The sequence below is a fragment of the Bufo bufo genome, chromosome 1 (assembly GCF_905171765.1).
Source record: "Bufo bufo chromosome 1, aBufBuf1.1, whole genome shotgun sequence".
NCBI lineage: Eukaryota > Metazoa > Chordata > Amphibia > Anura > Bufonidae > Bufo > Bufo bufo.
The window spans coordinates 158,619,601-158,643,321 of NC_053389.1; the positions used below are offsets into that span (position 1 = coordinate 158,619,601).

Sequence of the window (23,721 nt, forward strand, 5' to 3'; positions counted from 1 at the left end):
TGCAACCAGCATTCTGCCCTGCCTCTATGCTGGATGAGGCATTGGTGTACATTTTGGCCAAAGCGTAATAAGCCACTCACCACGTCAAGGTCGCCTCCATGGAGTGGTCCCTAACACTAGTTCCTACCTGTTTATGGGCCATGACAGCCACACAAAGTCCAGGGAATGCAGGTGCAGCATGCACGCCAAGCACACTCTGCTTTTAACCCCGTCCGGTGCCATTACAGCTTTCATCGGATCCAGGGATGCAAGTACCAACATGCATGCTGAGCCCACCATATACTTCTCCTGGAGCCAAATGGCTACTGGTAGGTGCTATATATGCAGAGTGCCATTGCATTTGTGTCTTTTTCTTTGTATATGTATTTCGCCATAGCGATGTGCACCTGCATAGGGTTGTGCTGATTGAATCCCCCACATTTTTTCTTTGCAGTATATATTGGAGGCGTGGCGATCTCCTTGGAGTCATGCACACCTGACCAGTTAATCTGTCCTGGAGACTGGTTTTAAAGTCAGTATAAAACTGAGTCTGCTTATATAGAACCTACCAGTAGCCATTTGGCTCCAGGAGAAGTATATAGTGGGCTCAGCATGCAACATGCACCATGTTGGTACTTGCATCCCTGGATCCGATGAAAGCTGTAATGGCACCGGACGAGGTTAAAAGTAGAGTGTGCTTGGCGTGCATGCTGCACCTGCATTCCCTGGACTTTGTGTGGCTGTCATGGCCCATAAACAGGTAGGAACTAGTGTTAGGGACCACTCCATGGAGGCGACCTTGACGTGGTGAGTGGCTTATTACGCTTTGGCCAAGGTGTACACCAATGCCTCATCCAGCATAGAGGCAGGGCAGAATGCTGGTTGCAGAGTGCCATTGCATTTGTGTCTTTTTCGCTTTTAGTTATTTAACTATTTTTTTAATTTTTTTTTAAATCTTGATCCCGGACAACCCCTTTATCACAAGGCACTTACTAATGTATTGTGATTGCCCATATTGCCTCCTTCGCTGTCTGGATTCATTTTTCCATCCCATTATGCACTCTTCGTTTCTATGGTTACAACCACCCAGCAATCCAGCAGCGGTGGTTGTGCTTGCATACTATAGTGAAAAACGCTAGCCTTTGTGAACTCCCACGTTCCCGGCCACCAAATAGGCCAGTGCTTTTTCCTATAATGTGTAAGCACGGCCACCACTGATGGATTGCAGGGTGGTCATAACCATGGATACGAGCATGGTATAATGTGATGGAAAAATAAATCCAGCCAGCATAGGAAGCAATATGGACAATCACAATACATTAGTAAGTGCCTTGTATTACCTTCAATTATATAATAAATGATATTTGCTGAAGTGAGACAACTCCTTTAACGATCGGTGACCACTGGTGGAACTTTCTATCGTACTCCTTTTCCTCTGTTTCTTCAACCCACTGCAGGGTGGGGGCAGTGGTGGAGATGTAGGTGTCTTCTCCTGGACATTAGGACATCACTGGCCTCCTGTCCCCCCCGGGTTGTGTGACGGGCACAGATCTAGAACTGCTCTGCATCTCTATGGGGTTGTGACACCATGGAAACCCAAATATTCATCAGAAAGTAAATCCACTGAAGCATAAGCCTGATGCAAATTCTGCCTCCTGTATTTGCATCGCATTCAATGACACTTTGCTTTTTTACAAGGTGCTGAGCAATAAAGCTTCCCTGCAGAAACATATCCCAGCATATGGAGATCTTTAAAGGAATTGTCCGGGTTTGGAGCCGAACCCAAACATATCCCCTTCTTACCCCACTGAGCCCCTCTGACAGGAGCATCAGAGCAATTCATATATCGTGCAGGGCAAGGGCTTTTTTGTTTACATTTTTACACTGCTAGGAGAAGGCTTCTGCCTAGCAGTGTTCCCGGTGACGTCACCGGCTCTGGTGGGCGGACTTTAGGGCAGCCCTAGCCGTTTTACAGGCTAGGCCAAGGCTAAAGCCTGCCCGTAAGTGCCGGTGACGTCAGCGGGCTCACTGCCTCCGCCTAGCTTACCCATGGAAAGCCCGGTACGTCAGTGGATCTCCAGAAAAAGCCCTTGCCCTGCGCTCTATGGCATCTGAGCATGAAATGGTCCGATGCTCATTACAGAGGGGCTGAGTGGGGGAAGAAGGGGGATATGCCCAGGTTCAGCTCTGAACCTAGACATCCCCTTTAACCCCTTAAAGACAAAGCCCATTTTCAGTTTTGAATTCTCTTTTTTGCCTTTCCACATTCTAAGAGCCATAACCTTTTTAATAATCTGTTCACATAGTCATATGAGGGCTTAATTTTTGCAGGACAAGTTTTTCTAATGGCACCGTTTAATTTAACACGTCTTGTATTGAAAAACAGGAAAAAAATTATTTCTGGGGTGAAAAAAAGAATATGCACAATTCCTACAAGTTTTTTGGGGGTTTTGACATTACGGTGTTCACTGTGTGCTACAAGTGATGTGACGTCCTTATTCTGCATATCAATACGATTACGATAATACTAGATTTTTATAGTTTATATCTTGTTTTACTACTTAAAAAAAATAATAATAATGATCTAAACCTTTGAAGGAAAAAAAAAAAAATCCAAATTTTCTTTGCATTGCCATTTTCTGACAGCTGTAAAATATCCACACAGCTGTATAGGGGCTTGTTTATTGCTAAATGAACTGTAGTGTTTATTGGTACCATTTTTGGGGTACTAACAACTGTTAGCCTACATGCACACGAACGTGGTTTGGATCAGCATCCGAGCCGCATTTGCTGTCCCCATCCATTGCTCCGTTCCATAGCCCCACAAAAAAAATAGAACATGTCCTATTCTTGTCCGTTTTGTTACAATGGATCCGCAAAAAAAAGGATGCCATACGGACGTCATCCGTTTTTTTTGCTGATCCGCAATTTGAGGACTGCAAAACACAAACGTTCATGTGCACGCAGGCTTATTCAATTTTTTTTATGGGGGGGACAAGGCAAAAAAAAAAAAAAAAAAAAAGGCAAACCACGTGCTTTTATTTTTTTCCGTTATGGCGTACACCATGCAGGAATAATATTTTAATAGTAATATAACACATATGTAATACTGTGGAGGGATTAAAGGACTTGTCCAGGAATACATTTTCATACTTACCTGCTCCCTGCCACACTGGTCCTGCACAGCAGCTCCCACCCGTCCATCTCCAGGCCCGCGGCTTGTTTATTTCTCCCCCAGCTTGGGCATGATCCCCTGCTCCGCTGAAGCCATCACTGGCTTCAGCAGTGACATGTCTCTTGTGCACACATACTCAAGCCAGCGTGCAGGACCAAAGCAGCGGAGGCTGGTTACTATGAAACTTTCAATAGGGGAGGCAGGCAGCAGGCAACAGTTAAAACTTAGGCATTCCTGGATAACCCCTTTAAAGTGGTTGCCCAGTTTAATAAACACTTCTCCTGAGCCAGCAATTGTCTTAAAATAAGGAAGTGCATGCTTACCCATTTCATAGTGCAGTCGCCCTGCTCCTGTCATGACCGGCGTCACGCAAAGGGAGGGAAATGGGAAGGCCCTGTCCAAGGGAGAGGGAAAGATGGTGACCCCTGACTCACCTTGAGGCTGGCACCTGACTGCCCTGACGTCCCTAGACGGGTTCCTCACCCGTACGCCGATCACGTGCCTAAACCCTGGCTTTCCCTAAGATGAGCCCTACGTAGTGAACAGGGCGGTGGGATCACTAGTCCGCACTACTGACACTAAAGGGAAACACCAAGGAGAGGACAGACAATACAGACAAACATATAATCCCAGGTGGGCGACAACAGCAGACAACAAAAGACCAACAGGGATCCGGAGGGTAACGTTCTGGAACAACAACCAGGGATCTCAGCTACACAGCTCCAGTGGGTCAGTATAGAAGTGCAGGCAGGAAGCTCTATATCTGGCAACCAGAGAAGTGAGAGATGGGAATATAAGGAGGTTAGGAGTGCTGGACAAGAAACAGCTGAGGAGAAGAAGCTACGGATCCCTGAGTGAGCCAAAAAGGGTTGCAAGGCAAACCCAGAAAGCTACCATTAAGAAACAGCACTATCTTTATACAAAGAGCGTGCAGCCACCCGCTGCGACTTCCTGACCCCGGGTATGACGGAGTCAGACGTGGCTCTTGACACCCTCGTGACAGTACCCCTCTTTCCACGAGGGTCCTCCGGACACTCAGGACTAGGTCTCTCAGGATGACATTCTTTCCTCGGGACCGTAACCCCTCCAATGCACCAGATATTGAAGAGAGCGGCGGACCCGACGAGAATCAACAATTTTGGATATTTGAAACTCTAGATTACCATCCACAATAACAGGAGGGGGTGGCAGCGGTGATGGTTCTAGAGGTGGAACATACTTTTTGAGTAACGACTTATGGAAGACGTTATGAATTTTAAAAGTCTGAGGTAGCTCCAGGCGAAAAGCCACGGGGTTAATGATGGCTATTATTTTGTAAGGACCAATGAACCTAGGACCCAGTTTCCAAGAGGGAACCTTTAATTTAATATTCCTAGTAGATAACCACACATAGTCATTCACACCTAGGTCCGGACCTAGCGACCGTTTCTTATCAGCCATGCATTTATATTTACCTCCCATATTTTTCAAATTAGCTTGCACTTTCTACCATACAGATGAAAGAGATGACGAAAACCGTTCCTCTTCGGGAACCCCAGAAGACCCCCCCTTTTGAAAGTACAGAATTGGGGAGGAAAACCATATGCACCAAGAAATGGTGACTTGCCAGTAGATTCCTGACGGCGATTATTTATGGCAAACTCGGCTAACGGTAAATATGATGTTGACCACACGTCTTAGTTTTCAGACACAAAACACCTTAGATATGTCTCAAGGTTTTGGTTGGTACGCTCAGTCTGTCCATTCGACTGAGGATGGAAAGCTGAGGAAAAGGACAAGTGTACCCCCAAACGGGAACAAAAAGCTTTCCAAAACGTAGAAATAAACTGGGTTCCCCGATCCGAAACAACATCGGAAGGGACCCCGTGAAGCTTCACGATTTCACTGATGAATACCTGAGCAAGAGTCTTAGCATTAGGTAGTGCGGGTAACGCAATGAAGTGTACCATCTTGCTAAACCTGTCCACTACTACCAAAATAACTGTTTTACCCGCAGACAAAGGTAAGTCAGTAATAAAATCCATTGACAGATGTGTCCATGGCCTATTGGGAATGACAAGTGGCAATAAAGACCCTGCAGGACGTGTATGAGAGACTTTCGCGCGCGCACAGGTAGAACAAGTAGACACAAAATCCATTACATCCAAAAACGACGAGACAATAGCTCCAAGGTTGCTTTACTACCCGGGTGCCCGGCGAGTGCCGAATTATGATGTTCCTTTAATAATTCGAGACGCAGGTTCAACGGTACAAACAATTTCTCTGAGGGGCAAGAGATCGGGGCGTCCCCCTGGGCCTCTAACACCTTCCCCTCCAGAACAGAGTGTACAGCCGAGACAACCACTCCTCTTTGTGGAATGGGTACCGGATCACTCACATTACCCCCTCCAGGGAAACAACGAGATAATGCATCTGCCTTGGTATTTTTTGCCCCAGGATGGTAGGTAATAAAAAAGTTAAACCTGGTAAAAAATAGCGACCACCTAGCTTGTCTAGGGGTGAGACGCTTAGTTGATTCGAGGTACAGAAGGTTTTTGTGGTCCGTAATCACCGTGACGAGGTGGATTGCCCCCTCTAAAAAGTGACGCCATTCTTCAAACGCTAGTTTAATAGCTAATAGTTCCCTATTGCCAATATCATAGTTCTTCTCCGCTGCAGATAGCTTTTTAGAAAAGAAAGCACAAGGACGCCATTTGCCAGGAGACGGCCCCTGAGACAGTACAGCCCCCACTCCCACCTCTGACGCATCTACTTCAACAATAAAAGGCTGGGAGACATCAGGTTGGATTAGTACAGGTGCCGAGGTAAACCTCTCTTTTAGAGAGGAAAAAGCAATTTTAGCGGCGTCAGACCATTTAGAAAAATCAGTCCCCTTCCTAGTCATGTCAGTAAGGGGTTTTACAATCACCGAATAATTTTTCATGAACTTTCTGAAGAAATTTGCGAAGCCCAAGAACCGTTGCAGTGCTTTGAGGTTCTCAGGAAGATCCCAATCTAAAATTGCCTGGACCTTCCTAGGATCCATATGGAAACCTGAAGCAGATAATAAATAACCTAGGAACTGTATTTCCTGAACGGCGAAGACACACTTTTCAATTTTCGCATATAATTTATTCGTCCGTAGGACCTGCAGTACCTGTCTGACATGCACCTCATGTGTTTTCTGATCCGACGAATAAATTAAAATATCATCTAGGTATATTACCACAAACCTGCCGATAAGATGACTAAAAATGTCATTAACGAAATGTTGGAAGACAGCAGGAGCATTGGTCAGACCGAAAGGCATAACTAGATTTTCATAATGCCCCTCAGGGGTGTTAAAAGCTGTCTTCCACTCATCCCCCTCCTTGATACGAATCAGATTGTAGGCCCCCCTAAGATCAAGTTGGAGAACCACCTAGCAACCGCAATCTGATTAAACAGGTCAGGAATGAGAGGAAGAGGGTATGGGTCTCGGATGGTTATCCGGTTTAGTTCGCGGAAATCTAGGCAAGGACGCAGGCCATCTTTCTTTTTAACAAAGAAAAACCCTGCAGCCACGGGTGAAGAAGAGGGTCTGATGTGTCCCTTAGCCAAGCTCTCGGAGATATAATCTTTCATGGCTTGTCTCTCCGGACCCGAAAGATTATATAACCTGGTCTTGGGTAATTTTGCACCGGGAATCAGGTTAACCGGGCAATCATAAGGACGGTGAGGTGGTAACTTCTGGCAACCCTTTTCAGAAAAAACTTCCTCAAAGTCCGAAACAAATTTAGGTAGAGTAGCTATGGAGGCGACTAAGCAATTGCTATTTAAGCAATTTTCTCTGCACTGCTCACTCCACTCCAATATCTCCCTGGCCTGCCAATCCACCACTGGATTGTGCGCTACCAACCAGGGAAGACCCAATACCACAGGAGTGGGAAGCCCCTCCAGAACATAACATGAAAGACACTCGTTATGGTGGTCCCCTACCCGAAGGTGTAAGTTATGAACAATGTGGGTGAGGTTTCTCTGAGACAGAGGAGCAGAATCAATAGCGAATATGGGAATAGGTCTCTGTAGCGTACAGAGAGACAAACCCATAGTGCGGGCAAAATGGGCATCTATCAAATTTACTCCTGCTCCACTGTCTAGAAAGAAAGAAAGAAATAGTCTCCATCTTAACGCCAAAAACAACAACCGCTGGCAACACAAATTGCGATGTTCGTATGGAGGAAACGTATACCCCCCGGCTGACATCCTCCACACAGCCTGGGGTTAGTAGTTTTCCGACGGTCTCTTGTTTTTGGGAAAGAAAGGACAGACATTAATGAAATGACCCCTCCCCCCACAGAAAAAAAAAAAAAAAAAACACGCCTACGGCGAGCCTCAGGAGGACGGACCTGGCGAGTAGTTCCTCCTAGCTGCATAGGCTCGTCTAAGTCCGTACAGACTAACTGCTGCTTGGGAGGGGTTACCAATTGCTCCGGATTTTTCAATCTGTCCCTAAGACATCTATCTATCCTGATAGAAAGGGACATCACCGCATCAAGGGAAAAGGGGGTCTCATATAATGCAAGCGCATCCTTAACCCTTTCGGATAACCCAGAGCAGAACTGACTCCTGAGAGCCGGGTCGTTCCACTGGGTATCCATAGCCCACCTACGAAACTCTGAGCAATACTCCTCTGCTGGCCGCTCTCCCTGTAGGAGTCTCCGTAATTTTGATTCAGCCAGAGCGACTCGGTCAGGGTCATCATATATGAGACCCAAAGCTCCAAAAAATTCATCCACTGACCGGAGAGCCTGGGAATCAGTGGGTAAAGAGAACGCCCAGGATTGCGGGTCCCCCTGAAGCAGGGAAATAACAATCCCCACCCGCTGTTCTTCATTACCAGAGGATTAGGGGCGCAGCCTAAAATATAACTTACAGGCCTCACGGAACGTCACATTTGTCCCTTCCCCCAGAAAATCTGTCAGGAAGAGCAACCTTGGGTTCCGCAACAACCTGGTTAACCAGTAGCAACCGCTGGGCTTGCGGTCTGTAGCAATTGCTGCTGTTGCTGGAGGACCGACGCCTTCAATCCTGCCACCTCCAAAGACAGGCCTTGAAGTTGCTTTGTCAAAGCAGCAATTGGATCCATACTGGATTCTAAACAGGCAGAAAAAGAATAAAGTGTTTTTTTTTCTACCTTCTACCTAATAAAAGCCAGATATAATGTCATGACCGGCATACGCAAAGGGAGGGAAATGGGAAGGCCCTGTCCAAGGGAGAGGGAAAGGTGGTGACCCCTGACTCACCTTGAGGCTGGCACCTGACTGCCCTGACGTCCCTAGACGGGTTCCTCACCCGTACGCCGATCACGTGCCTAAACCCTGGCTTTCCCTAAGATGAGCTCTACGTAGTAAACAGGGCGGTGGGATCACTAGTCCGCACCACTGACACTAAAGGGAAACACCAAGGAGAGGACAGACAATACAGACAAACACATACACCCAGGTGGGCGACAACAGCAGACCACCAAGGCCCAACAGGGATCTGGAGGGTTCTGGAACAACAACCAGGAATCACAGCTACACAGCTCCAGTGGGTCAGTATAGAAGTCCAGGCAGGAAGCTCTATATCTGGCAACCAGAGAAGTGAGAGATGGGAATATAAGGAAGGTTGGGAGTGCTGGACAAGAAACAGCTGAGGAGGAGAAGCTACGGATCCCTGAGTGAGCCAAAAAGGATTGCAAGGCAAACCCAGAAAGCTACCATTAAGAAACAGCACTATCTTTATACATAGAGCTCGCAGCCACCCGCTGCGACTTCTTGACCCCGGGTATGACGGAGTCAGACGTGGCTCTTGACACCCTCATGACAGCTCCAATCCTGCCCTCCCAACTTTGTTTGGCTGTATCAGTGACATGCCCATAAACTCCATGTGACCACTGCTGCCAATCACTGGCCTCAGCAGTCTCCTGCTCATATAGTAGGATGGAGTACACGGACCGACATGTCATCGCTACAGTCAAGATGATGTCAGGACAGCGGCGTCAAGGAGGGAGATGTGGGTTCCATTACTCTGTTCACCATTTAATCAGTACAATTGCGCTGTGATGGACTCTGCAATGGAGCCCCCAACACAGATGTGAACCCAGCCTAAGCGTGCACTTCCCACCCGCAGTCATTTTGTGGCACCAACTGTGCTATAACCTTGCCTGAAGGATCCCATTAACATGCAGCAGACCCCTAATTCTCCATTCTCCATGCAGCATTAACCTCGCCTCCCCTGCAGGGTGACCACTTATGACTGAGTAGCCATTATATACTACTAAGGGTAGCTGTGCTGCGGATGGGACGCTGCGCAGTACTGTGTGGCCGTACAAACCTCGTCAGTTTCACATTAGAGAAGAACTGTTTATTCGGTGCTCACTCTCAGGGTACGGTCCCATTTTCAGAATCCAAAGCCAGGAGTGAAATAATAATAAAAATACTTTACTTCCTTTTATGATCCATTCCTGGTTGTGGCTGCATCAGGAAACCTGAATATGTAGCCACACCCTTAAGCGTACGACCACACGGCGCGGTCGTGATGCGGTCAGGATCGGGAGCTTCTCATTTTCCAATAGAAGTCCATAAAGAAATAGGTTTCTGAGACAGACCTGGCATTTTCGGAGTTGTGATGACTGCACGTGTGGTAACTGCAGCTGACCGCACATAAAACATGGCCACCCGTTTCCGGCTGGAACGCGTCCGTCCTGTGCGTGAATCGCTCTCTGCGTGCCAGCGTGATTCCCATTAGGGACACTGCTTGTTTCGCAGGAGCGCATGGCACGATACTGATTTATAACGCTGTGCGTCTCTGCAGGACATTACTTCTACAGAATTATACTGACAGCAATATTCCAGTATGAGTCTGTAGCAGTAATGTCATGCAGAGACACACAGCATTATAAGTCAGTATAATGCCTGTGATCCTGCGAAACAAGCAGTGTCCCTAATGGGAATCACGCTTACACATGGAGCGCGATTTCCGTATAGGACATGCTCGTCTGAAAGAGGCCTCAGTTTTGGAGGTGCAGGGTAAGTACAGCTATTTGTCACTGGCGTGCAGGTAAACAGAGAAGGCAGCGATCAGCAAAGGGGTGCTGCAGTCTCGTCAAACAGTTGATGGAAAGGGGTGCCAGCAGTCGGACCCCACTGATCAACTATCCTGAAGATAGATCATCAATATCATAAAACGGACAACCCCTTTAATAACCATGCGGTACCCCGCAAAACACTGAATAAACAATTAGCTTACAATTCTAGTTCATTTGTTCTCGCTGCAGCTTGTACAGTATTCAGCCGCAAGGCAGCCACCTCCTGACCAGAGTGCCATCGCTCCATGTGGGCACACCCTTCGTGCTTGGTCCGGGAAACACAGACCGCGTGTCAGCCGTGGCTCCACTGAGCCGAACTGAAGGCATTATAGTGAGTTATCATAAGGCGAGTTCCTATATGATAGCGGGTCTATTGTACTGTATGGACATGATGATGTGAGCACAGTACAATAGACCACCCTATCATAGCTCACTATGATGCAATCAATTCAGGTCAGGGGAACCGTTGTGTGAAGTCACCTTTAAGGCCTCATGCACACGACCGTTCCGTTCCGTTTTGTGCCTTCCGCAATTTGCAGAACGGAACGGGCGGCCCATTGTAGACATGCCTATTCTTGTCCGCAAAACAGACAAGAATAGGACATGTTATATTTTTTTTTGCGGGGCGACGGAACAGAGCAACGGATGTGGACAGCACACGGAGTGCTGTCCGCATCTTTTGCGGCCCCATTGAAGTGAATGGGTCCGCATCCGAGCCGCAAAAACTGCGGCTCAGATGTGGACCCAAACAACGGTCGTGTGCATGAGGCCTAAAAGGCATCTGTCAGCAGATTTGTACCTAGGACACTGGCTTACCTGTGTCATGTGCGCTTGGCAGCTGAAGTCATCTGTGTTGGTCCCATCTTCATATGTGCCGGCATGTCATGACCGGCGTCACGCAAAGGGAGGGAAATGGGAAGGCCCTGTCCAAGGGAGAGGGAAAGATGGTGACCCCTGACTCACCTTGCGGCTGGCACCTGACTGCCCTGACGTCCCTAGACGGGTTCCTCACCCGTACGCCGATCACGTGCCTAAACCCTGGCTTTCCCTAAAATGAGCCCTACGTAGTGAACAGGGCGGTGGGAACACTAGTCCGCACCACTGACACTAAAGGAAAACACCAAGAAGAGGACAGACAAAACATATAATCCCAGGTGGGCGACAACAGCAGACCACCAAGGCCCAACAGGGATCCGGAGGGTAACGCTCTGGAACAACAACCAGGGATCACAGCGACTCAGCTCCAGTGGGTCAGTATAGAAGTCCAGGCAGGAAGCGCTATATCTGGCAACCAGAGAAGTGGGAGAGGGGAATATAAGGAAGGTTGGGAGTGCTGGACAAGAAACAGCTGAGGAGAAGAAGCTATGGATCCCTGAGTGAGCCAAAAAGGGTTGGAAGGCAAACCCAGAAAGCTACCATTAAGAAACAGCACTATCTTTATACATAGAGCGCGCAGCCACCCGCTGCGACTTCCTGACCCCGGGTATAACGGACTCAGACGTGGCTCTTGACACCCTCGTGACAGTACCCCCCCTTTCCACGAGGGGCCTCTGGACACTTAGGACTAGGTCTCTCAGGATGAGAGGCATGAAAAGCCCGAACTAACCTGTCGGCGTTTACCTCAGACGCTGGAACCCACATTCTTTCCTCGGGACTGTAACCCCTCCAATGCACCAGATATTGAAGAGAGCGGCGGACCCGACGAGAATCAACAATTTTGGATATTTGAAAAACTCTAGATTACCATCCACAACAAAAGGAGGGGGTGGCAGCGGTGATGGTTCTAGAGGTGGAGCATACTTTTTGAGTAACGACTTATGGAAGACGTTATGAATTTTAAAAGTCTGAGGTAGCTCCAGGCGAAAAGCCACGGGGTTAACGATGGCTACTATTTTGTAAGGACCAATGAACCTAGGACCCAGTTTCCAAGAGTGAACCTTTAATTTAATATTCCTAGTAGATAACCACACAGTCATTCACACTAGGTCCGGACCTGGCGACCGTTTCTTATCAGCCATGCATTTATATTTACCTCCCATATTTTTCAAATTAGCTTGCACTTTCTGCCATACAGATGAAAGAGATGACGAAAACCGTTCCTCTTCGGGAACCCCAGAAGACCCCCCCTCTTTGAAAGTACAGAATTGGGGATGAAAACCATATGCACCAAGAAATGGTGACTTGCCAGTGGATTCCTGACGGCGATTATTTATGGCAAACTCGGCTAACGGTAAATATGATGACCACACCTCTTGGTTTTCAGACACAAAACACCTTAGATATGTCTCAAGGTTTTGGTTGGTACGCTCAGTCTGTCCATTCGACTGAGGATGGAAAGCTGAGGAAAAGGACAAGTGTACCCCCAAACGGGAACAAAAAGCTTTCCAAAACTTAGAAATAAACTGGGTTCCCCGATCCGAAACAACATCGGAAGGGACCCCGTGAAGCTTCACGATTTCACTGATGAATGCCTGAGCAAGAGTCTTAGCATTATGTAGTGCGGGTAACGCAATGAAGTGTACCATCTTGCTAAACCTGTCCACTACTACCAAGATCACTGTTTTACCCGCAGACAAAAGGTAAGTCAGTAATAAAATCCATTGACAGATGTGTCCATGGCCTATTGGGAATGACCAGTGGCAATAAAGACCCTGCAGGACGTGTATGAGAGACTTTCGCGCGCGCACAGGTAGAACAAGAAGACACAAAATCCATTACATCCTGACGCAACCTTGGCCACCAAAAACGACAAGACAATAGCCCCAAGGTTGCTTTACCACCCGGGTGCCCAGCAAGTGCCGAATTATGATGTTCCAGGGATCTCAAGTCTCCCGGAGGTTCAGGGAGTCTCCCATTAGATAGCAGCTCCCTGACACCCACATGTGAAACAATATATCCCAGAAAGGTTTACTGATAGCAGAGCAGAGAGATAAGAGAAGTGACAGGACACAGAGTTTAGATTACAGGTTGAATTAACCCTTTAGGGTCAAATTGGCTTCTCAAGGAGATATATATGTTAAAGGCATCCCTTCTTCTGTCTCATTCAGTAGCTATAGAACTATTGAGAGAGATGTATTTTTTTAAAATACATTTACACATTTAACCCTCCAATTTAATTATATTATTTACCCCAGTGTTAAATTCACACCCCCTGGATGCTTGTTTTTTTCCTACAGTGGGGTAGATAATTACACACAGGGTTTTAAAGAATAAACTTCCTGACTCAGACCAAGAGCCGACTCAGCGAGTCAGCAAGTGAATCGAAGCATCCGCGCATGCGCATTGCGCAACCTAAGCTTCAGTTCACTTGCTTCTTGTCAGCTCAGCGAATGAACCGAAGATTCGATTCATGAATCGGTTCATTTGAATGAACTGATTCAAATGAACCGATTCATGTGAAAGATCCGAACTTCCCATCTCTAGTTTACTCGCAGTAAACCTTTCCGGCAACCTGTAGCAGTGTCCCCTTCTCGGCGCGTGCGCACAGTGCAAGAAGAAGCCGATGCCAGCAGTCCGCAACGGCGCATCAGGCTGAGCCTGTGCGCACGCGCGGGATCTCAAAGCGGGAGGAGGGGGCACTGAGGAGTAGAAGGCGGCGCTGCGTGCGGCCGGGCACCATGCATCCACAGACCTCCCCTGCTTGGGCACCTTAATTCAATGATTGACAGGTTAGTAAAACCTGTTTGTCCGCAGAATAAAGCTACAAATAGCTTTTATAAGGCCACCTTAGAAATCAGAATGCTACCCTGGACATGAGCATATGTTTAGCTCACAGGGTTATAGGTGGTGACAGAATCCCTTTAATCATATACATAAATATGATAATTTGGGGCAGGGTAATGAGCCCAGTCCTCCACACCATAGAGCAAAGTGTGCAGATACTGCATATGTCTGGAAAATGTAATAAAAAGTCTGTGAAAGAAAACCTCCCTGAAATGAGAAGTGCACCTCCCTGAACTGAGTTTTTGCAGGTTGGGATGTCTGATGTTCCTTTAATAATTTGAGACGCACGTTTAACGGTACAAACAATTTCTCTGAGGGGCAAGAGACCGGGGCGTCCCCCTGGGCCTCTAACACCTTCTTCTCCAGATCAGAGTGTACCGCAGAGACAACCACTCTTGTAGAATGGGTACCGGATCACCCACATTACCCCCTCCAGGGAAACCTACGAGATAATGCATCTGCCTTGGTATTTTTTGCCCCAGGACGACAGGTAATAAAAAAGTTAAACCTGGTAAAAAATAGCGACCACCTAGCTTGTCTAGGGGTGAGACGCTTAGCTGATTCGAGGTACAGAAGGTTTTTGTGGTCTGTAATCACCGTGATGGGGTGGATTGCCCCCTCTAAAAAGTGACGCCATTCTTCAAATGCTAGTTTAATAGCTAATAGTTCCCTATTGCTAATATCATAGTTCTTCTCCGCTGCAGATAGTTTTTTAGAAAAGAAAGCACAAGGACGCCATTTGCCAGGAGACGGACCCCGAGACAGTACAGCCCCCACTCCCACCTCTGACGCATCTACTTCAACAATAAAAGGCTGGGAGACATCAGGTTGGATTAGTACAGGTGCCGAGGTAAACCTCTCTTTTAGAGAGGAAAATGCCATTTTAGCGGCGTCAGACCATTTAGAAAAAATCAGTCCCCTTCCTAGTCATGTCAGTAAGGGGTTTTACAATCACCGAATAATTTTTTATGAATTTTCTATAGAAATTTGCGAAGCCCAAGAACCGTTGCAGTGCTTTGAGGTTCTCAGGAAGATCCCAATCTAAAATTGCCTGGACCTTCCTAGGATCCATACGGAAACCTGAAGCAGATAATAAATACCCTAGGAACTGTATTTCCTGAACGGCGAAGACACACTTTTCAATTTTCGCATATAATTTATTCGTCCGTAGGACCTGCAGTACCTGTCTGACATGCACCTCATGTGTTTTCAGATCAGACGAATAAATTAAAATATCATCTAGGTATATCACCACAAACCTGCCGATAAGATGACTAAAAATGTCATTAACGAAATGTTGGAAGACAGCAGGAGCATTGGTCAGACCGAAAGGCATGACTAGATTTTCATAATGCCCCTCAGGGGTGTTAAAAGCTGTCTTCCACTCATCCCCTTCCTTGATACAAATCAGATTGTAGGCCCCCCTAAGATCAAGTTTGGAGAACCACCTAGCACCCGCAATCTGATTAAACAGGTCAGGAATGAGAGGAAGAGGGTAAGGTTCTCGGATGGTTATCCGGTTTAGTTCGCGGAAATCTAGGCAAGGACGCAGGCCCCCATCTTTCTTTTTAACGAAGAAAAACCCTGCAGCCACGGGTGAAGAAGAGGGTCTGATGTGTCCCTTAGCCAAGCTCTCGGAGAAATAATCTTTCATGGCTTGTCTCTCCGGACCCGAAAGGTTATATAACCTGGTCTTGGGTAATTTTGCACCGGGAATCAGATTAACCGGGCAATCATAAGGACGGAGAGGTGGTAACTTCTGGCAACCCTTTTCAGAAAAAACGTCCTCAAAGTCCGAAACAAATTAATGTAGAGTCGCTATGGAGGCGACTAAGCAATTGCTATTTAAGCAATTTTTTCTGCAATGCTCACTCCACTCCAATATCTCCCTGGCCTGCCAATCCACCACTGGATTGTGCGCTACCAACCAGGGAAGACCCAACACCACCGGAGTGGGAAGCCCCTCCAGAACATAACATGAAAGCCGCTCGTTATGGTGGTCCCCTACCTGAAGGTGTAAGTTATGGACAATGTGAGTAAGGTTTCTCTGAGACAGAGGAGCAGAATCAATAGCGAATATGGGAATAGGTCTCTGTAGCGTACAGAGAGACAAACCCATAGTGTGGGCAAAATGGGCATCTATCAAATTTACTCCTGCTCCACTGTCTAAAAAGAAAGAAATAGTCTCCGTCTTAACACCAAAAACAACAACCGCTGGCAACACAAATTGAGATGTTCGTATGGAGGAAACGTATACCCCCCGGCTGACATCCTCCACACAGCCTGGGGTTAGTAGTTTTCCGACGGTCTCTTGTTTTTGGGAAAGGAAGGACAGACATTAATGAAATGACCCCTCTCCCCACAGAAAAAACATACCCCACACCTACGGCGAGCCTCATGAGGACGGACCTGACGAGTAGTTCCTCCTAGCTGCATAGGCTCGTCTAAGTCCGTACAGACTAACTGCTGCTTGGGAGGGGTTACCAGTTGCTCCGGATTTTTCAATCTGTCCCTAAGACGTCTATCTATCCTGATAGAAAGGGACATAACCACATCAAGGGAAAAGGGAGTCTCATACAGCGCAAGCGCATCCTTAACCCTTTCGGATAACCCAGAGCAAAACTGACTCCTGAGAGCCGGGTCGTTCCATTGGGTATCCGTAGCCCACCTACGGAACTCTGAGCAATACTCCTCTGCTGGCCGCTCTCCCTGTAGAAGTCTCCGTAATTTTGATTCAGCCAGAGCGACTCGGTCAGGGTCATCATATATGAAACCCAAAGCCCCAAAAAATTCATCCACTGACCGGAGAGCCTGGGAATCAGTGGGTAAAGAGGACGCCCAGGATTGCGGGTCCCCCTGCAGAGGAGTAAGGGCGCAGCTTAAAATATAATTTACAGGCCTCACGGAACGTCACAAATTTGTCCCTTCCCCCAGAAAATCTGTCAGGAAGAACAACCTTGGGTTCCGCAACAACCTGGTTACCAGTAGCAACCGCTGGGCTTGCGGTCTGTTGCAATTGCTGCTGTTGCTGGAGGACCGACGCCTTAATCCTGCCACCTCCAAAGACAGGCCTTGAAGTTGCTTTGATAAAGCAGTAATTGGATCCATACTGGATTCTAAGTAGGTAGAAAAAGAAAAAAGTATTTTATTTTTTTATATTTTTTTCTCTATCTACACAAAATAAGGGCCAGATATAATGTAATGACTGGCGTCACGCAAAGGGAGGGAAATGGGAAGGCCCTGTCCAAGGGAGAGGGAAAGGTGGTGACCCCTAACTCACCTTGCGGCTGGCACCTGACTGCCCTGACGTCCCTAGACGGGTTCCTCACCCGTGCGGCGATCGCCTGCCTAAACCCTGGCTTTCCCTGAGATGAGCCCTGTGTAGTAAAAGGGGCTGTGGGATCACTAGTCCGCACCACTGACACTAAGAGGAAAACACCAAGGAGAGGACAGACAACACAGACAAAACATATAATCCCAGGTGGGCGACAACAGCAGACAACAGAAGCCCAACAGGGATCCGGAGGGTAACGTTCTGGAACAACAACCAGGGATCTCAGCTACTCAGCTCCAGTGGGTCATTATAGAAGTCCAGGCAGGAAGCTCTATATCTGGCAACCAGAGAAGTGGGAGAGGGGAATATAAGGAGGTTAGAAGTGCTGGACAAGAAACAGCTGAGGAGAAGAAGCTACGGATCCCTGAGTGAGCCAAAAAGGGTTGCAAGGCAAACCCAGAAAGCTACCATAAAGAAACAGCACTATTTTTCTACATAGAGCGCGCAGCCACCCGCTGCGACTTCCTGACCCCGGGTATAACGGAGTCAGACGTGGCTCTTGACACCCTCGTGACACCGCATTGCTGAGAAAAATGATGGTTTAATATATGCAAATGAGCCTCTAGGAGCAACATGGGCGTTGTCATTACACCTAGAGGCTCTGCTTTCTCTGCAACTGTCACGCCCTCTGCACTATGATTGACAGGTCCAGGCAGTGTAAACATCATCACCCCTGGCTCTGTCAAAGTGGAGAGGACGTGGCAGTTGCAGAGAGAGCTGAGCCTCTAGGTGTAATGACAACGCCCTCATTGCTCCCAGAGGCTCATTTGCATATAATAAACCATCATGTTTCTCAGCAATGCGGGCACATATGAACATGAAACCAACACAGATGTCTTCAGCTGCCAAGCGCACATGACACCAGCCAGTGTCACAGGTACAGATCTGCTGACAGATGCCTTTTAACCTCGCTCCTCCTGACTGACAACTAACGGAAGCAGATATAACATAGCACACAGCAAACAGAGCAGATACGACAGCACAACGCACCGAGAACTACATGCTGGCCTGATATCAGCTGTAAACCAAAAGCCTAATTTAAGTGTTTTTTGGCATTTTCTTCACTTTTGGAGAGTTTTTTTGGGGTCCGTGGTGCTTTTTTCCCCCCCAAAAAGAAATTCATCAAGTTCTATGGTGCGTTTACAGGCGTTTTCCCATAGTCTTCTCTACAGGACCTGTGGTAAGGTGAACAGCAAAGTGTACGGTAAAGTCCTGGAAGGGGTGTATATCCCACCGAGGTTCCTCAACTGGGTGAGGTGAATGAAATCCAGAAGGTTAAAATGGTCTCAGCAATGTGTAGGTTTATGGGCTGGATTTTATTGGACTGGGAGAAGGTAGGATTGGTAGAGGGACCTCCCCAGTCCACCCCAGTCCGGGGCAGGTTTTCCCCTAGCCTGAGCCAGCTGGGATCGTTAAGGGGAAATAAAGCACAGTCCAGGCTGTCAGTCTGGAGAAAGTCTGGGAAGATGGCTGCCCTGAGAAGCTGAATGCTCTGTGTGACCTGTGTTCAATAGGTGAGTTAGGAACTTCACTGTATTAGCCAGAGCCCAGAGGGGCAGGCGTTTATGTTTTGTGGTGCTGGACCTTCACCTTACCCAGTGAGCTATAACTGGGGTTTGCCCGTATTGCCGGAGTGTAATGAAAAAATAAATTGGACTTCAACCCTGTGGTCTGCAAGAGAACCTGCCTGAGAGCAATCCCTCCCAGACCTGAAGTAAATGTATGCCAATTACAACTCGCGGCTTTCTTTTATCAATAGTACATTGGGGGTCATTTACAAAGACTGGCATTTTATCTTTATTCCCCCCTGTGCTGTAAAAGGCTTCGCAGTTCAAAGCATCGGGGGACGGGTCAGCTAATAGCAGGCCGTGATGGGTACGAACTTCCCTAGCATAACGGGTGACACTACGGAGGCTCGTCCCCGTTGCCGGATGTTTTGATCTGCGCGACAGGGAAATGCGGCACCCGTGCAGGGATCAGGAGCGACGCGAATGCGGGAGACTGGGTAAGTATAATGTATACAAGGGGCCCGGGCATTGGAGGTGTGGGGGGGGGGGGGGTCATTATAGGGGGTTGCATAACCCCTTTAAGGCTGATTGCGGGTTTCGAAACTGGAAAACCGCACGGTTTTTGGTGTGGATTTGACGCGATTTTGCAGCAGATCTCACCTTTACATTGAAATTCTGCGGCTTCCGATCCGTGCATCCGCTCCATAAAAGATAGATTACCTATCTTTGGCCATATCTGGCGGATTGCGGACCCATTCGAGTCATTTCCTCCGCATCCGCACTATGGAGTGCACACGACCGGTGCCGTATATTGCGGACCGGCTGCTTACAGTCTGCAATACGGGCCCAGAGCCCTTACATTCGTGGGCATGAACCCTAACACAGTTTAAAATGTCAAAGTAAGAGGTTACATAGTTAATACGGTTGAAAAAAGACATAAGTCCATTAAAGGGAACCTGTCACCAGGATTTTGGGTATAGAGCTGAGGACATGGGTTGCTAGATGACCGCTAGCACATCCGCAATACCCAGTCCCCATAGCTCTGTGTGCTTTTATTGTGTAAAAAAAACTGATTTTATACATATGCAAATTAACCTGAGGAGGCCTGTCCCTGACTCATCTCATGTACAGGACTCCTCTCAGGTTAATTTGCAATGTATCAAATTGTTGTTTTTTTTTACACAATAAAAGCACACAGAGCTATGGGGACTGGGTATTGCGGATGTGCTAGCGGCCATCTAGCAACCCATGTCCTCAGCTCTATACACAATCCCGGTGACAGGTTCCCTTTAAAGGGATTCTGTCACCAGGTTTGACCCATGTCAGCTAAACATATGCTGATGTTCAGGGCGTCTTCACGATTCCTAATGTGTGCTTCTAAATGTCATCTGTGGGCTTATTTAGCTAAAAAACAGCTTTTACTAACCTGTCAGTCAAACAAATAAGGTGCCCAAGGGGATGTGAAGCGATGCCAGGTGCCGGCCGCACCCGCCGCCGTTCGTACCCAGAGCTGCCTTTCCGGACTTCTGCGCCGCCTCCTAATCCTCTGTGCCGCCTCTCGCTCTCCTTCCCTCCCCCTCCTTCTGCTGTAAGATCTCGCGCTTGTGCACAGGCCTCTGCCTGATGCGCCCGTGCGGACTTCTCCCAGCGAAGTGCGCATGCGCCGGCACTTCGCTCAACCCCTGTATGCGCGAGATCTTACAGCAGGAGGAGGGGGGGAGGGAGGGAGAGCGAGAGGCGGCACAGAGGATTAGAAGGCGGCGCAGAAGTCCGGAAAGGCGGCGCTGGGCACGAACGGCGGTGGGTGCGGCGGGCATCTTGCATCCATTAACATCCCCTTGGGCACCTTATTTGTTTGACTGACAGGTTAGTAATAGCTGTTTTTTAGCTAAATAAGCCCACAGATGACATTTATAAGCCCACATTAGGAATCGCGATGAGGCCCTGAACATCAGCATATGTTTAGCTGACAGGGGTCAAACCTGGTGACAGAATCCCTTTAAGTTCCACCAAGGGATAGGTGGGGACGCGAATCCCAGAAGGAATCGAGACTCAGTAAAGAAGCTTTGACGCTTCCAGAGACTGAACTTTTTCCTCTCCAGTCGGAGGCAGTGCCCCCTTGTCTTTTGAGGGCATTTTACATGGAACAGTTTTTCACCGTATTTCTTCTATGGCCCATTTATATACTTGTACAGGTTAATCACGTCTCATATCAAGACTAAATACATTCAATTATTTTAATCTTTCTTCATAACTAAGACCCTCCATGCCCCTTATCAGGTTAGTCGCTCTCCTCTGTACTTTTTCCAGCTGCAGTGCATCCTTTCTATGGACTGGTGCCCAGAACTGAACTGCATATTCCAGATGAGGCCGCACCAGCGCTTTGTAAAGTGGTAGTATTACATCCCCGCCCCGCGAGTCCATGCCTCGTTTAATGCATGACAATATCCTGGTGGCCTTAGAAGCAGCTGATTGACATTGTGTGCTGTAATTTGATCTACCATCTACACCCAAATCCTTCTCTATAAGTGACTCTCCCAGTGTTACATCACCTAGGACATATGAAGCACAGAGATTATTACTACCAAGATGCAGAACTTTACATTTGTCCACATTGAACCTCATCTGACAAGTTGATTCCCAATCACTCAGAGTGTCCAAGTCAGCTTGTAGTACTCCTGTATATAGTCCCTTAAGAGTGCCAGCAACCAGTCTGGTGCCCCCTCACGTCTACGGTTCAAAAATATATATTGGCTGACAGCAAGCAGAGATCTTGAAAATGGTGAAAAACAATACATAATGGTTGACACCCCCTTTCAGACAGCAGATGACACATTTAAAGGGGGTTAAGTATTGACAACTCATACTGCTGGGGGTCTTGGCACTGCCCTCCATTATCTGGCCTGGGGGTTGTACATGCTGATGATGTAGATGCGGTCCTCCACTTTAGATCACAGCAGAGACCCCCTATATACAGCTAGGAAATGTGTGAAGCTACAATTCTCAGCATGCTCTATTCATTTCTATAGGAGTTCTGAGCATAGCAATTATGCATGCTGGGAGTTGTAGTTTCACAACAGCCCGAGTGCCTACCCCTGGGTGCCCCCCACATCCATGCAGCTTGTGCAGAAGGGGCGCCACACACTGAGAGTTGCGGGGGTCATCAATTTTTAAGCTGGGATTTAAAGAGTTAACAGATGACTGTACACACGGGACCCGCATCACTACAACCCAGGCTCTGTGGCCCCCAGAGACTGCAGAAGTACTACCCCTAGCATTGCGCCTGGCCCGACATAGGCAGTAGTGTTACCTGAGTATCAGAAAGGCCACGAGCAGCAGCAGGCACAGAGCTGTCAGCCTCCGGCGCTGCTCCCGCCTCATGTCTCCGCTCCCTCTGCCCAACAGCAACTGCTGCAGCTCCAGCGCCGCCACTTCCTGGTTACCATGGCAACGCCAAGCGGTTCTCTCATCGCTGCCGCTGATTGGATACATTGTTCCCACCCTCACAAGGCGATGGCGGAGGCTGCTATTGGCTCCCCCGATGAAAGCGCTGCTTTCATTGGCTGAGAGAAGCTGTGGTTCCCAGATGTCTCCGTCAGTCAGGGACTCGTGCCAGGTGCACTGCATGTGGACAGAAATACCTAGTATACACACAGCGGGTGATGCCGCCCCGGCCTGTTACTGTAATACATTATACACCACAACATGGCTGCCAGCTGAATAGGAAGGTCACTAATGGCTTTCTTGATATGCTGAGTTATATGGAGTTTTTTTTAATAAAACTATATTTTCCTGTCATTTTAATACACAAAACAACCAACAATGATGCAGAGGTCTAGTGTGAAAGACAAAGGGCTCATATGGAGAAGAAAATAACCTCAAAGTTAGGGAAAACTACATCCCTAGGCCTATTGTGGTGCTGCCCCTGAGACCAGTGCAGCCCTAGGCAGGAGCCCAGTTTGCCATACTGGCTCAAAAACGATTGTTTATGGCGCCAGTCAGTGAGAGAAAATATTCAGAAATACATCAGACATCCCTGTCTGGTGCTAATCATTGCACACAACCGCAGGGCCGGCGCCACCAGTAAGGCGACTTAGGCAGTCGCCATTTAGCAGGGGGCTCCCGTTGCGGTGTAAAAAAATAAAAATAAGTTGGTTATATAAGTTCGGCCGGCGGCGCCCCTCATGCTGCGCCTCCTGAGTCTCCGGCGGCCGGAGATTCAAATTAGAGCGGCAAGCGCTCAGGACAGTCCTGAGCGCTTGCCGCTCTAATTTGAATCTCCGACCGCCGGCTCATTGCTGCGCAGCCTGCGCCTGCTGTGTGTCTGCTCTGTGCTTTTGTTAAAGGGAACCTGTCACCAGGATTTTGGGTATAGAGCTGAGGACATGGATTGCTAGATGGCCGCTAGCACATCCGCAATACCCAGTCCCCATAGCTCTGTGTGCTTTTATTGTGTAAAAAAAACGATTTGATACATATGCAAATTAACATAAGAGTCATATCTTACTTGTGTGACCAGAGAAGAGTCATATTTTCAAGCTCTGACTCATCTCAGGTTAATTTGCATATGTAACAAATCGTTTTTTATACACAATAAAAGCACACAGAGCTATGGGGACTGGGTATTGTGGATGTACTAGTGGTGATCTAGCAACCCATGTCCTCAGCTCTATACCCAAAATCCAGATGACAGGTTCCCTTTAATGTAGCGTGGCCGAGCTCTGTTCGGTCCGCGGTACTGGAGCTTTTGTTTCCTGTACCCGGCCGGACTGACAGGAAGTGCTCACTTAGTGTGCACTTCCTGTCAGTCCGGCCGGGTACAGGAAACAAATGCTCCTGTACCGCGGACCGAAGAGAGCTCGGCCACGCTACATTAGAGGTGTGTGTGGGGGGAATAATGACATTGACAAGG

At 47.9% G+C, this 23,721-nt stretch overlaps 1 protein-coding gene across 1 annotated transcript in view; it reads right to left on the reverse strand.

The window, feature by feature from the left end:
• GLB1L2 (galactosidase beta 1 like 2) overlaps positions 1–22,238 on the reverse strand; it is a 113,000-nt gene extending 90,762 nt beyond the window's left edge. The window contains exon 1 of the mRNA XM_040431089.1: positions 22,120–22,238. Within this exon, the coding sequence (XP_040287023.1) occupies positions 22,120–22,190 (71 nt within the window). The 5' untranslated portion in view covers positions 22,191–22,238. The remainder of the gene's footprint in view (positions 1–22,119) is intronic.
• Positions 22,239–23,721: the final 1,483 nt, after the last annotated feature.